This window comes from Radiomyces spectabilis (genome assembly GCF_025331425.1).
Source record: "Radiomyces spectabilis strain NRRL 2753 chromosome Unknown BYT42scaffold_5, whole genome shotgun sequence".
Taxonomy (NCBI): domain Eukaryota; kingdom Fungi; phylum Mucoromycota; class Mucoromycetes; order Mucorales; family Radiomycetaceae; genus Radiomyces; species Radiomyces spectabilis.
In genome coordinates this window covers 1,956,369-1,971,728 of record NW_026251930.1, presented here as the reverse complement: position 1 = coordinate 1,971,728, position 15,360 = coordinate 1,956,369, and the positions used below count along the sequence as shown (strand labels likewise).

At 43.4% G+C, this 15,360-nt stretch overlaps 4 protein-coding genes across 4 annotated transcripts; 1 reads left to right on the top strand and 3 right to left on the bottom strand.

Moving 5' to 3' along the window:
* BYT42DRAFT_495050 (P-loop containing nucleoside triphosphate hydrolase protein) lies at nucleotides 1-5,906 on the bottom strand (the record flags this gene model as incomplete). The annotated part of the gene is made up of 18 exons (XM_051564339.1): nucleotides 1-213; nucleotides 279-380; nucleotides 449-570; nucleotides 643-1,171; nucleotides 1,234-1,467; nucleotides 1,544-2,411; nucleotides 2,478-2,565; nucleotides 2,632-2,908; nucleotides 3,000-3,341; nucleotides 3,425-3,490; nucleotides 3,553-3,834; nucleotides 3,897-4,037; nucleotides 4,096-4,695; nucleotides 4,763-4,962; nucleotides 5,043-5,170; nucleotides 5,241-5,478; nucleotides 5,559-5,691; nucleotides 5,757-5,906. The coding sequence occupies 18 exons, from the start codon at nucleotides 5,904-5,906 to the stop codon at nucleotides 1-3; spliced, it is 4,713 nt and encodes a 1,570-aa protein (XP_051424863.1).
* Nucleotides 5,907-6,931: 1,025 nt separating this feature from the next.
* BYT42DRAFT_567031 (cyclin-like protein) lies at nucleotides 6,932-8,611 on the top strand. Its single transcript, XM_051568053.1, has 8 exons — nucleotides 6,932-7,010; nucleotides 7,090-7,217; nucleotides 7,291-7,372; nucleotides 7,436-7,567; nucleotides 7,635-7,758; nucleotides 7,829-7,874; nucleotides 7,951-8,090; nucleotides 8,201-8,611. The coding sequence occupies exons 1-8, from the start codon at nucleotides 6,996-6,998 to the stop codon at nucleotides 8,272-8,274; spliced, it is 741 nt and encodes a 246-aa protein (XP_051424862.1). The 5' UTR covers nucleotides 6,932-6,995; the 3' UTR covers nucleotides 8,275-8,611.
* A 165-nt stretch (nucleotides 8,612-8,776) lies between these two features.
* On the bottom strand, nucleotides 8,777-11,786 carry BYT42DRAFT_644356 (uncharacterized protein). Its single transcript, XM_051572633.1, has 2 exons — nucleotides 11,486-11,786; nucleotides 8,777-11,409 (listed from the first exon to the last, which is right to left on the bottom strand). Exon 2 carries the CDS (start codon nucleotides 11,396-11,398, stop codon nucleotides 9,017-9,019), a length of 2,382 nt encoding a protein of 793 aa, XP_051424861.1. The 5' UTR covers nucleotides 11,399-11,409; nucleotides 11,486-11,786; the 3' UTR covers nucleotides 8,777-9,016.
* A 2,042-nt stretch (nucleotides 11,787-13,828) lies between these two features.
* Nucleotides 13,829-14,494, bottom strand: BYT42DRAFT_613350 (uncharacterized protein; the record flags this gene model as incomplete). Its single annotated transcript, XM_051571725.1, has 1 exon — nucleotides 13,829-14,494. The coding sequence occupies one exon, from the start codon at nucleotides 14,492-14,494 to the stop codon at nucleotides 13,829-13,831; it is 666 nt and encodes a 221-aa protein (XP_051424860.1).
* Nucleotides 14,495-15,360: the final 866 nt, after the last annotated feature.

The window sequence follows — 15,360 nt, the reverse complement described above, 5'->3', positions numbered from 1 at the left end:
TTAAAAGAAGAGGGTTGAGTGACGAAACAAATAAATACGGTATATTACCCATTCAGGAAGATAATTCTGCGGTTGAATTGCACGTGGGGGTGGCACCTTGTAAGGTTGGATCATATCACCCAATGGTACGGTATCAAGCTGTGAACTACTATTTTTCTCACTATTTATGACACGAGATGCAACCGTCCGTAAGATTTCAGGCTTCACAGCCGTCTAGAAATAAGCAGCTTTGTGTGAGTAATTCGCTACAAAACTAGTGTTAACTATTCAGTTCATACCTCGTAATCTGCTGCATGATACTGTGATACCAATTTTTGAATCTGCATAGGTGTCAAGATCCAACAGATATCATAGATATTGTCAATGTCTTGGACGGTAGCCTTTTTGAACAGACAATCATTAATAATGTAATGATAACGAGTCAGCGGCCAAGTCGATCTCCCCATACCTTTTTCAGTTGCAATAATTTGGTTGCTTGCATGAGATATTCAAACTGAGGGGTCCCACCAGGAATATCGTGGGATTTACACCATTCCTCGACACGCGAAATATTATACTGAATTTGCATGGCTAAATAATATGACAATAACACGCATTAGATGAAGTGCATAAAGTGAGCTTTTTCCGTTAAAAATATCATACCTCGCTTCCACGAAGAAAAGTTTTTGCGCATCAGGAGATCGTTGAAAGCCGTGACGCCAATCAGTTGCAACAATTCAGACCATATCTGTGCAATGATGGTTTCTTCCACGTAGTACGATTTGACCGCGCACCAAACCTTGTCCATCAATTTCAGAATATCGTCCACTTCGTAGGATGGCTGCGAAGATACCGATAAAAGTTTGTTGATGAATCGCCCACGTTCACTGATAACAAAGCCTGGCAAAGACTGACTGTCGATGATGGCAGAGATGATCATTTTGCTAAGGGTATTCTTCAACTCGCATAATAGGCTGTGGCAGAGATTATCCTCGAGACAGTGGAGTTCGTATTTCACTGTACGAATAAGTTTTTCAAACTCATGCCATCCGATCGGTCTTTGCCCGTCCAGTGCATGCTGTTGTACTTCTTTTTCCAGCTCATGCTCGGAAAGAACGATCAGCGATAGTAGTTCATGCACATTGGATAACCAAAACACACAAGGAATAATCGCATGTTCACCATGAAAACTCTAGTATGAATTTAAGTAAAGCTTTCAAAGATAAAGTAAAAAAAGCGGAATAGGAACCTTACCAAGCAATGCTTCTGGATACTCTGAATAATGGCAAATAGGAACCGCCATGACTCTTGAACATAACCCATATTCCACATTTGGACCGCACAAAGATTGATGAGGTGAGCAGGGAAGAACACCTCCTTGGGAGACGACGGGTAATCCATAGTCGGTGAAGGAATAGCTAGAGTCTCAATGAGACCCTCTATTACCTCCGCTTGCAACGCCTTCTCTTCGCGTAAAATGCGATCTATCTGCAACCACGACACAACTTAGCACGATCGTAACCAGCATGTTTTTTTTTTCTGTTCTCCATCTTCCTTATCATACCTCTTCTGCCGAGTGTTCGGTTTTAGAATGTAAACTATTTCGGGAAATCGAGGTGCCACGAAGCTTGCTGAGAAATACCGGTTTAAAAAGTCGGCCAAAAAACTTTGGGCGAAACACCATTTCCGAGATACTGTGCTGGCGTCGACGAGTAGCCGAGAGATCCGAAAGCGAACGACTCCGTATTTGTCCAATGGTGGCCATTTCGATCTCTTCGCCTTTAGCTGGTTCACGCAAGGAACCAAATGCTTCAGCAGGACGATAGGGAGAAGGTGGCGGTAAAGACTGACCAGCCGTTGCCCGCACTAGCTGTGCTTTCAGTTTGGATATCTCTCTTTGCATTTCCAACATGCGCCAAGTCGCTGCTGTTGTATCTGTTGTCGTATCGATAGTCGGCAGTTTTGTCTTGCCACTTTCTTCCTGCTGGCTCGGGTGTTGCTTTAATCGCTGAATCTCTTTCTCTTGATCCTTCATCTTAGCCACCGAGGATTCATGCTTCCTTGCCAAAGCTTCCTTTTCAACCGAGTCTGCTTTCCATGCCGCTTCAGCCAGCAACAATTCCTTGTGAGATGATTCCAAAGCTTTATGCTGTTCTTGGAGTTTTTGGTATTTGTCCTTCCAACTGTTTAGTTCGACTTGCAACTGGGCGGTTTTGTCGACAAGCACTTTGTTTTCGGATTTTAGGCCTGTCATGACCTGCGTCAATTCCACCACCTTGTTCTCGAGTTTGTAGGATACGTCTTTGAGATGATTCATCGACCGTGCTTCGCTCTTTAGCATCATTAACTGCTTGGTCGCTAAACGACGGCGAAGACATGCCTGAAGCATAATGATATGCGACATTTGCCGCTTATACCACCTTCGCACCAACCTGGGGGTAAAATAAATTCATTCGTATCATATGCAACATATCCTGGAAATATACGGACATACGTACCATCCTCGAACAATTTTTTGTATCCGAAGGGCTGCAAAATGTTGTCTTTCGTTGAGAAACACTTTCCGCGTTTGATGACGACGTATGGCTATATTGATTTTTTTTCATGTTCAGTAATTGCAATCCATTTCTAGTCAACGCAATGCTTTTTTACCTGCTTGTAGTAAAATAATCCACCGTAGTTGCGCAAGAAATGCTTGACGAGCATGATACCGGCGCCAGCTTGTTTGAATAACGACTGCGGCTTTTTCTTCTCTGAGATGCTGCAATTGCCGTTTAGCAATCCACTGCCGAGTGATACATTGAAGTTGAATGACAAGATATCGTAAGCGCAGATAACGCTGGCGACAGATGAATCGCCTGATCTGCTTCTGCAAGAGCGTTGCACACGCGTTGAAATGGTCCGACCGAAGTTTATCTAGATAAGCCAACTACAGCAAGGAAATAAAAAAATAAAAAAAAATCAGCTACTATCCCTGACTGATCGGGTTTTTTAGCAGCTCATTATAGTATAGTCTTTACCTGTCCTGATCGGAAAAAGATTTTGGAGAGTCCAATTTGATACTGACTCGTGTCGTCGACAAATTTCGAGAGAATGGCAGTACATAAATCCTTGACGCCCACGTTCCATTGATCGGAAGACATCAAAATATAGTATCGATCTGCGAATTCCGCAAATGTCCATCTTGACGGGTAGCCAGTGCAGCTGATGCGGATGGTTTCCAGTACACCACACGCACGAAGTTGTGACAAGACCATATTCGGCTCGAATTTCCAAGCCGCTTTTTCTTCATTTGGCTTGATACATCGAATGTAGTGCACGTTTGTCATGGAAATGGTATCCATCAAACCGACCAGCGATTGCTGCAAGTTTAAAAATGAAGGATTCAGTTACAAGAAACCAATATTAATTAACGAACTGATCGACCATTTTTTTTTCTTCGTACCTTGAAAATGGATCCCAAAGTGGGTCTTTTCGCATTGTCGCTTAATCGTTTCTTATTACCAGTCTGCTTGAAAAAGAAAACATCAGAATGTTATAAATGGGGTTTTGAAAGAAAGAGTAGCAGCTTACTTCTGGGAGCGGGTGCATTTGACTAGATTTTTCCAGGACTTCTTTGAGGAACTCCGAGTTGGAATTGCGTAGCAATGCCACCTGCTCGTCGGGGACCGAGTCCCTGTTCTTATCGAGAAAGTTTTGCGATTCATACTCCACATCGTGAGCATAATGCCCGACAATAAAAGCGGTATTGGAAAATCGAGGTTTTTGGAAACAATCCTTCTGTGCCTCGTTATCAAAGTGGGAGTACAGCTTTTGACAGAACCCTTGGTCCGTACCACCTGGAAGTCGAGATTCCTAGAATAATGACCTCACACTTTAGCCACATGTCACTAACCCATAGCTCGGCCTCTCCGTACCTCATCTAGTAGAGCCAGAATTCCAAGCCTTCCTTCGATTAAATCAATGCATTTCTGATTGTCGGTAAAATCGATAAAAGTCCAATTGATCTTTTCGTGAATGTACTCCTCTTGCTCCAACTTGAATATGTGTTGATTAAACTACCACTCCCTGTGTTAATATGGCGTCTAAAGTCATTATTCCAATCCATGCTATTACCTGCTGTTGAAGCTTTTCATTCGCGTAATTGATGCAAAATTGCTCAAAGGAGTTCTTTTCGAAATGTTCAAATCCGTAAATATCAAGCACGCCGATAAAATTGGCGATCTCTTCGGGACGCGCACAGGATACCGTCTCGTTGATATTGTTCACGAGCCATTGAAACAGACTTGCGTAGATGTATTTAGCCACCGAGTCTTTCACCAGGTGTGCTTGAACAGGCGTGAGCTTGGTGACAATTTTCTCGGACCGGGTTATAATTTGCTTGCGAGTGATCCATTTGCTAAAACCTGCAGGATTAATCTGGAGCAATCTCGTTACATTTTGCAGTGCGCTGTCATTGTCCAGAAGCATGGCATCATTCCGACCCGTAATTTCAAGGTTTCCCAAATGGAGCAAGGCTGCCAGTATGGTGAAGATATTCGCTTGGCGGCCTTCAACAATTCCGATAGTAGATAAAGCATGTCGGGTAGCGTCAAACTCCTGCGCATCGTTAACGCCTGGAATTTCACCTACGCCGCCGGCATTCAGATATTTGAAGGTGATGTAGTCGCCAATAGCTAACGTCTCCCGGTCATTGTCAGAAAGCCCCGCGCAAAGCTGCACAACGTGGATTGTAAATTACTGCAATGCCACTTGGAGGAAAAAACCATAATATCAAGCTCACCTGATAAAAAATATGATAATTCCTTTCGGTCGGCGGTTGGAAGATTAAGCGTGATCTTTCAAGAAGGTACGTCCTAAATTTGGCACCAATGATGTTTCGTCCGTGATCAAATTGAATCTCGATGTATTTTCCAAATCTCGAACTGTTATCATTGCGTGTGGTTTTGGCATTGCCAAAAGCTTCCATGATCGGATTTGTTGCTGGAAAGAAAGAAAAAAAAAAAGGCAATCAATGAATTATTCTGTAAGATACAAGCGTGTGTTCTATTATTGGCGCTTACCGAGTACTTGACGCTCCACTTGGGTCATTTCGTGGTCGTCTTTGATGTTCAGTTGCCCGGATGCTTGATCGTCGGCTGTCGCAAAATATCGCATAATGTATTTTGCACTGACGGTCTTTCCAGCACCACTTTGTAAAGAATGACGTGAGAAAATTAGCACCCATCATTGCCATTGAGAGTCATTCTTCTAATCCTTACCTTTCACCTGAAACAATGATGGTTTGGTCGGTTTGTTTTTCCATCATGCAGCGGTAGGCCTCTTCGGCAATGGCAAATAAATGAGGCGGCAGGTCGGCGCGACTGCGGCAAGAATATTGCTGGACAAGATGCGGTCCATAGAGATCAACAACATCGAAAGGGTTGACGGCTATTAATACGATTCCAGAATATGTATAAATACTATGTTCTGCATATCGGCTTCGGATGGCGTATAGAACTATCAATACACGTTTGACAGCAGTGAGTGCATGCATGTTACATGTGGATAACAAATTTGAACTTGTGTAACGCAAGTACCTGAAGGGTCGTTGAGGTAACTCAGATTCGTCAGATCGTCCGTGCTCTCAATACTGGAAGGGTTTCTCAAAGGCGGTAGTGTAGATTCATGTGGTTTCTCGAGATTGTCTAGATCGGCCTCGAATATGTATTCCTACCAATGTTCAATGTCAGGCTCCATGCTGCTCATTCACGTCACGGCCGTCATTCCCGGTCTACCTCGCCATTGGCATCGCCTTCAAAGACGATCCTCACTCTATCTGCGTTGGTTTCATCCGAAATACATGTTGCAGAGATCCAAGCTTCGTTGTCGTCTTCAAACCAGGCTTTGGTACCCTTGGTATATATCGCGACGGCCTGGCGAGCCATATTGGATCAGCAAAGAGATATCAAGCAGTGATACACAATGGGAAAACGAGATCAAACTCCGAATGATGCACTGTGCTTGCAACTTGTACAATGTCAAAGAGCTACGGTCCAAGAGTATAAGGACAAACTGCTAATTTTGCAGATTTGCTGATGAAAAAAAAAGTGCCAACGGCGAAATGACTCTCTCATCGGGAGGTTAATCAAATGAGACGAGCTCGGATTCAACGATGTCTGAGTTCCAAAAAGGAAATTCAAAATTCGGGTCCAAGCGCGGGCAGCACCCTTTCAGCTGAATAACGAGAGGTTACTGTTGTCACAACGCAGCCGCTGGCTGCATCAGTTTAATGTATGGTGTTTGACCATCAACCTGAAGCAAAAGCCGAACAACGAAGGAATATCATCAATTGATTCACTCGTGTCTTTCTGTATTTAGATATGCCCTCAATATCCGCAGAGACGATAATTGATTTCATTGTCATATTAAAGTTTTTGGATTTGTGGTGTGATGAAGGCATACGGTTACAACTTATTGGCTACTGGATCTCAGAAAGAAAAACAATAACAATAAGGTAAAATGGCAATAAAGACGGAGACGAAATCATTCATCTCTACTTGTTGACAATCCATTAACATTAGCTATAACTACCATATAAAATTTTTAATCATGCTACGGAAAGCTAGACGACCAACCTAGACAGCCAGCATTTACTGATACATTCTGTTGCAACTAGGCAAATGACTTACCTCAGGAGTAGTGTGTGTTAACCAAAGGATATCTATTTGCTTTGTCCGATATTATTATTCTATTAAATTTGCAAAAAGAGGGCTATGTTAATCATATTCAATTAATAAATAATGCTTGAGATTCTATAGAACTTTTGGGTGCTTTATCGATTATCTTGGCATGAAAATCCTTTTCAAAGGGAATAAAGCGGACAAAAAAAAACTGAAGGAAACGTGACGTAATTCGGACGATTTAAACGCCGCCACTCCAGTGCGCAGATGGAGGCTCGACTGTTTTTTCACTCTGGTGTTTTTTTCCTCCAAGCCGAGAACGGAGGATATTCGCCGAACCGGAACTGGACATAGATGAGTGCCGATCAGGTAATTACGAGATAAATTCTTGATGATTGAATAGAGCGATTGAGTATTCACCCTTTGGATTGAAATTTTTTTTATATAGTGGTATTTTTCCAGAGATGAACTGTTCGACACGCCCAGTATCGCGGACGGGGTTTCCTTTGCACAGGAGCAGATGGATCGCATCAAGGGCTGCCATTACCTGTTGGCTGTGGGGGCCAAATTAAATCTGTATGTGTTGATCTTGAGCTTGTCGGATTTGTATCGAGCCGTTATTGAATTGTTACCGATCTTTGTATAACAGTCCACAGTTGGTGGTGGTAACGGCGGCTACTTTTTTTCATCGTTTCTTTATGCGTCAGTCGATGAAGCGCTTCCATGTTTATGTAAGTGATCTTGGTACAGGTGGTACAGTGCGATTACCAGTAAGGTCTAACAAAGGAATACAGGATATTGCAGCGACGAGTTTGTTTGTAGCTACCAAAGTGGAAGAGTGCACGCGACGCATCAAAGACTTTGTGAATGCTTGCGCACAAAAGGCTCAAAAGAACGATAAATTATATCTTGAGGAAGGCTCAAAGGTACGCATGATTGCAAGAGACGATGGAGAATAGTGGTGGGCGCCAGCGTTGACAGTGCTTTATTCAGGATTTTGTCAAATGGAAGGATACGATGTTACACAACGAAGTAATTCTATTGGAAACGTTATGCTTCGACTTATCCATCGAGCACCCACATATCAATTTACTGGATTATCAAAACCAATTAAGTGGTAAGATTCTTGACGGGGATCGATGATGCGATTCATGGTAAGTCAACCTGTTTCAACAAAAAAAAATTAGTATCTTCGTCTTCCATACGGAAAGCTTGGATGCTCCTGTATCAAAGGTAAATAAAGGCTGACAGTGTTGGGTGTAATATTTGATGTTTTTGAGATCTAATGACTTTAGCATCAACCAAAAAGCCTGGGTCAGCCAATCTGTGTTCTGTATCGCCCCAATGTCATCGCCGCTGCCGCTCTATTATTAGCTGCGCATCTGTCATCGGAACAGATGAAAGATAATTGGTGGAAGGTAGCAGATGTGGATATTGGACAAGTACATGGTAGGCATCGCTTGATAGTGCATCTAGAAATGATTCATGTCGCTACTTTGAGTTAACGCATTCCTGCTTGCTTGTTTCTTCTTGCCGCATCTGCCCGCTGCCTTTTAAAGAATTGGCTGCCGAGATGCTCGAATACTACGTTGACCGCTATATCAAAAAATCGTCGCAATCACCCCATCCTTGATCTCGGTAAAAGAAAAAAAGAGAAAGAACTTCTCTTTCTAGAGCAATAAGTCGTTTTACGCATCCCGGCCCTCATCCGCCAACTTTTCTCACCTTCACCTCTGATTTTTGGTCATATTTTATTTTGCTCGCGCAATCCAAACCGAGGCATTTGTTACATATCACGTATCCTCACTTATTTGCATGTTGTCATGTTTCTTCCCTGTATTATATTTTTTAAATCATCCGATAACTATAATAAAAAGTACCATTCATAGATCGACATAAAAATCTGCTGTATCCTTGGTGCTGTGTGTTCCATGCTTGGACCTCGATGGTTCGTTTAACTGTTCCCTTACGATGGTTAAAGCATCGCCGCCATTTTTTATCACTTGATGACCCGCACATTCTACCGCAGTAAAGACAATTCATTCAGGTATTTAGTATACTCCCTGAACCAAGAGAGAGAATAAAAGCTATATAAAGCATGTATTGGATCAGAAAATGGTTCAAGTGAAAATCCCGTTTTCACAACCTTACAATGCTATAGATCAATAAAAATACGAGATATTAAAATATTGGATGTATCAGCGTTTCGGTAATTACACACTTTTTGTGCTGACAAGAGAAGAAAGTGAGACAAAAGATGAAGAGCATTATATCAAAAATCATTTTTAATGTCTAGTAAATTAAGGATGAATGCTTGGCTCCAGTCGATATAACTCAAATGATGCATAGGGTGCAATAGTGGCATTTTTTATATCCTAAGTCCACTTTCTTCTTTGGGTATCCATGGCGCGCATATACTGGTCTCGCTCACGTTGTGCCGGTGTTTTGTTGTCTTTACCGACATTATCGGACCATGGCATGCCTGCTCGTTGATTCTGGGAACGCAGCCGTTCGGATCGTAAGGTACCAAATCGTTCACTGCTATTCGAGTGGTCATGTTTATTGCTGGGCACGGCTGGGTTCTTGTCATCGGGTCCACTAGAAAGAGCTTCCGTGCCCGAGACTTGTTCTTCGGCTGGGATCATTGTACGAACAGTAGAGGACGAAAACGAGGCGGTAGGCGCCGGCGCTTGGATGATAAAATCATCCCCACCCATAAATCCTGCAGGCATAGCTGGTCGTCGATGGCTTTGCTGTTGCGCTTTGAGCGATAGCGACACCAAATGGTGATTGAGTTGCCGTGGATTGATGCTACCAGGAGGCGACACTGCTAAACGGAAACTACCACTGGCTTCGGATGAACCAAGGCTTGACATGGATCCACTTTCCTTGAGGTTATTCGCATTCCATGTAGCTTGCAGCATGCGTCGAATAGTATCTACGTTGTTTCCGCATTGCTTTTTACTGGCAGGAGTCGTCGAGGATGCCGCTGGTTGTTCTTTATGGGGCGATGAAGGAATCTCGGCCGCGGTTTGCTTGAGGTCCTCAGATACGCTTTCCACGGATGGCCGATCGAGTGCGTCAGGAGCCTTTCGAGCTGTCTTTGGTTCCCCCGCTGATCTTGCTGGGACTCGACTACCGCTTGGTCCACGAGGATCGAACATATTACGCAGTGAATGTGCCCCTCGGACAGAGGATTGCATTGTCGACAATTTAGCTGCACCGCGGCCTATGGTACTCGCCTTTTTGGATTCCATATGTAAAGGTGACTCCTGATTTTGTGCATCCAGGAGTCCTACGGCGGTCTTGCCTGAAATTGTCGCTAAACCAGATGGACTGGTACTGGGAACCAAGGCACGTTGGCCGCTTTTGGATTTTTGGCTATCCACGACATCCACCTTCTCTGTGGCACGGTGAGAACTATTGTCCGGCGACCACCAATCACTAATGTCTTTCGCACTTGGCTTGGTACTGCTGATATCGGTCTTGGGCAAGGGATAATCTGTATCGTCGGGAGTTCTAGAAGTCAGGGTGTTGAAGACATGGGGATTGCGACTTCGAACACTCGAGAAATAGCTTGTAGACGATTCGGTCACTTTAGCACTGTGATGTGTTGGAGACGGGATGGCCGGAATACTTTCTGGATGAGGAGAATGGGGTTTCGGTGAATCCCCCGGATTGGCGGCGGATCGTGTTTTTGCTTTTCTCGATGCACTTCGAATTACCCGTCGTGCTGCATCCATGGTGTGATCGTCATTACCGAGCGGTCTATCTTCAGATGTCATTGGACAGCTATCCTTGGCCCGAACCGGCGATGCCAAGCAAAGGTCTTTTTCCACTGATAAGGATTCAGTTTCCACCGATAATGGCACATTGGTTTCACGGGCGGTCGCGTAGTCTTTGATCGAATCGTCCATCATGGTTTTATTGGTGCCTGTATCTGCGGAAGGAAGATGGGCGATGGACATATTAGCAGACGAGGATGACGATGCCACTACTCTGCTGGACGTGGAGGATTTTTGTGGGTGCGATTCACTGGACGATTGTCGACTCATAGAGCGTCGTCTATCGTTTGTACTCAGGGCGGAAGCCGAGGGTGAAGCAAACATTTGCATCACCGGGACGGTGGAAGGTGGCTTGAGTGACTTGCGACGGATCGATTGACGTAAAGTGCTTTTAATGGTAGCCGCTTTAGACTGCATGGCGGAATAAAAGGGCTGTTTGCCATCCATATCAACCACAACATGACCATCTTTGTTCTTATCTTGCGCCGTTTGACTGGCTTTCATGTACATTTCGAACAACTCTTTCGCTTCGTCGGAATTCAGTTCCATTTTATCTGAAAATAGCGACGTGGAGGGTGGAGGCAATGGTAAGGAAATTTTCATGGGGGCGGGACGCACTGGCTCGGGAATGTCTTCGTTTGTAATATCGTAAGGGTGTCTATCGTCGGTATCGGGCATGGGATATTTTTTGCTTTCCTTGCTGTGCATGGAATGAACGGAAGCCGTGGGTAATATGGATATAGAGTTGGAAGCGACCACGGTGGATTCTTTGGCATAGTCTGCGTGCTTGGACGCAACTAATGTTCGTAACGTAGCCAACGACGTTCTCTTATCCGTCTTTTCAGCGATATCCACGACCCCAGATCGGCGAGCCCGCTTTCGAATGAAATACAATCCCGCTACAAGTACAAATGAAATCAAGAGAACAGCTATGACAGCCAGCGCCCAAGCGGGAACACTATTTTCACCCATGGTCTTGAAATCTATGGATGCCAAGTTTGCCTTCATCAATATCGCACTTCATTTCAAAACAAAACAAAACCCGAATTCTAAACTTACTTAAAGTAAGATACTGTTGAGTGGTGTAATTTTAGGTTATAAGACGTGAAAGGAAAGGATGGACAATAGTAAGGGAATAAGATAACGACCGCTCGTTTAGATGGGTGATTTTCGTTCTGACAGAAAGGAAAGGTAATGGATGATGAATGGAGAAGAAAGAGATTGAGAAACGGGGCCTTTAATGGCATAAAAGGGGGGGGAAAGATGGATATCGTGGGGAGACAACTCTGGCCGTAGCAGGAGAAAGGGAGCAAGACGCAGCATTCTTTTATCCGGCTGGTAGCAAAAATAAGAAAGAAGCAGATCATCATCTGTGGTTCTTTTTTTTTTCTTCCTCTCTTTCAATTACTGCGTCAAAATTATAAAAAGAAGCTGACAATTTTTGTTTCATTGGTTGACAGAGAACGGGAACACAGTAGGAGCACATCGATAGGAGACTGCACACTCACCATTATAAGAAGTACAACCAAGAAAAAAAGGGGGAACGCAACAAAAAACGAGGAGTTTCATAAATAGATGTTGTTCGTAAATGCAAAAACTACATTGATGAAGACCCCTTAAGCTGCCTTTGACTACAAACATGGTTTATCCTCATCGAATATTGACCAGACAAAGTTGGCAAGGAGCTCATCAAAAATTGAGCGGTTTTTGTCGCCATGGCAACCGGCCTGGCATAAAGATCAGTTGTCATATGTGACGATTTGAAGAAGTCGATGGAAGAAGTCTGCTGCCTGTTGTTCAACCCACAATTTGTGCTTGAAAAACTTAATCTTAGATAAAGCGGCGATCCAAGCCCGACGAGAGCTCTTCAGTGAACAACATTCGGAAATGTTACAAGTGGACATTAAGTTCGTGAGTTATCGATTTACCCTCGTTTCTTACGCGTTCCCGTCCCCAAGATCCCTCTCAATGATACACTTACAATAGTAAATGATAAATGACAACGAGTGCCCTTGATGTAGACAAAAGTGCTTTTTTCTGTGAACTAAATGATCATGGAAACACACGGAGTTTTCGAAGAGAAAATTTTTTCTTATTTGTCGGGGAATTAATTCTTCTTGTGAGTTGGTTAAATTTCACAAGTCAAAATCCGTGTTCGCATCCCTAGCTCGCAAAACCTTGCAATTTTTCCAGGTACAACACCTCATTGTGGCCTGTTAGGTCACTTTAGCTCAAAGCTGATAATGTAGTTCAATATGGATGTGAGACAAAGCCTTTGTGTGGATCCAAATAAAAACGATGGCATAGCAACCGGCTTTTCCTGAAAAGCATATAGAGACGATAGTTATAACTTAACGCCATTTTTGGTTTGTCAATGGAGAAAATTGACATAAATTTTGTCAAATGGCATTATCGAGTATCAGATGGAGAGAAGGACAGATAAGCTTCTCACGACGAATAACAGATAGTCACATCACGCAATGGTAAATTTTTGCCATGATTGACTTGACTAGGGCAGCTACGCAGGTTAAGCACAGTCTGAATGATGGATGCACATGGGAATTTGATGCAGTAGTATCAGGAGAGAGAATCAAAGGCAGAAGAAGAAGAATATAGAAAAATATGCAATATTTTTTGGGTGGAAAAGTAGTCACATCGCCAATGCATGATTAATGACAGATTAAGCATGCGAACTCGATCGCTTGCTTCAAAGTAATCAGGGTTCAGCAGAATCGGAATGTCTGTGGTCCGTTAATGACGAAAAAGAGTGGGGAAATTTAACGGGGGGCCACCGAGCCTTATCGATTAAGGAAAACCCGACGAAGGCTTTTGCCAAGAAGATACAATCCAAGTAACGATTGACACATCGTACGAGCTCGATTGTAATTTGTTCATATATCATTTCAATCACTAAAGATGAAGAGAAAATGGGAAGAACATGCATCATCAGTTAAAAGCAGTTATACATTGCTATAAAACTACTCATCGCCATATTGTCATCATCCTCTCTACAAAAGCTCCCCTCCCGTTAAATTTTTTGCATGCTCCCCCCCCCCCAATTCAACTTCTTTTTCAATTATCGAAATACATTCAACCGCAACATAAATACCACGATCCCAAAGATAATGAGCGAATAAGAAAACAAAAAACGGTCTCTGTCTTGTTAACTTTACCCATTTTTCCTTGAACTTGTTTATCAATGAACATTTGCTTTCTTGGGTTTACATGCGATACACCGAATAACATGCATTCTCAATCGGAAGACACCTTGATGATAATGATTTCTCTTTAATATGTGACAATGTTTAAACCGCAGTTATAGAGAACAAAGAGCAATGATTCGGCGTCTGTGCTATCTTATAGTCAGGTATTGCTGGCTGGCGATACGAGGAAATCAATGCATCATTTGTCACGGGGGCGCACTTTGGTTTTACTGCCATCGAATAACCATTTTACATAATTCTTTCGTTTCATGGAATCCTTGACTCGTGATTGTTCGGAGAGGCTGATTCTCGCTGATGAACGTAGAAGGACGGGTAAATGGTCCATGGCCAGGTGAGACTGATCGTTTGGCATGGTATGCATCGTTTCGTTTGTGTTACTTTGGCGAGAGTGATATTTGGTTGGTCTCCGTTGCATAGCTGGATTTGACAGCATACGTTTGATCCGTGGCCACAGCGGCTTGGGCTGTCTATCAAGTGGAAGGCCACTGACCGAATAGGATGGAGTTCTGAACTCTTGTCTTTCGGCTGTGGTATTTCTGCTTGATGAAGGAGGTGTGAAGGACGCTAACCTCGCCGTCTCCATGGTGCCAAGTGACAGTGCCGTGTGATCGTGGAGATATCGACGATGTTGTGCAGGAGCAGTAGCAGCAACGGTTGGAATATGAGGTCTTGCTGGATAACTTTCGTTAGTGATGACGGTAATAAGGGAGAAGGCGGCGGAAGGCGGAGCGGCAGGCGATGCATCAAGAGGGGTGGCTAGACTTGCCGAATCCGTCGTATCGTCTGTAATGCAGGAAGCAAGCGAGAAGCACGCTGAATTTCGACTCGTGGGTGGCCATACCATAGTTGCAGGGAAAGAGAAAAGGACGATAACGTATTGCAAGCCTGACTGTCATGGATAAATAGTGGACGTGTATAAAATCCGTTAGAATGATATTTTAACGATTCAAACTAGAATAGACTTTTCTTATTTTTTGATGATGGCAATCGTCTCACTTGCAACTGGTATGGTCCGATGCTTGATTGCTTTGTCCGTAACCTTTGCTTTTCTGGGTGTTCGGTACTTCACACATCTCTTGCGTGGGCCGTATCTGTTGCACCATCAATCGAAACATATTCTCCGCTGCTGCCGGATCGCCATTACCTCCTCTCTTAAAAAAAAAAGCAGGGTCATATTCATTACGGTGAGAATCATACGAATGATGCATTCATTAAATTACAACAGTTCCGAAGGAAAATATACTAGCTCATCATGATATCAAGACACGGGTTGCATAAGTTGCAACGACTGATATATCGGCCTCGCTGTATAACGCGCTATTCAGAAGGAGGGTGATTATCTCTAGGGAATATCTTGCTCAGTCAACAAGGCTGGATGATCACTTAGCATTAATTGCCTTACATAACACATACTCAATACCGTATCTAGCTATCCAGTAATTTGAAGCTCTTACCCTTTATGTTTATTGTATCGAGAAAATTTGCAGCACCAGTTCGTGCCATAGCAAGATTTCCTATTTTTCATGCTCCATAAGTGCATAAATGTTATTAGTTTGGTCAAGGTAAACGTTGTTATAGCTTATCAAAAACAAAAGATGCGATGCTATCGTAGACCATTGTATTGGTCCTGCATATTCGAAAAACCAAAGATTTGGTGCAAGTGCGATTTTATTAGTGGGGCGAGGGTGGTCTTGCGAAAAATTTTGTGGC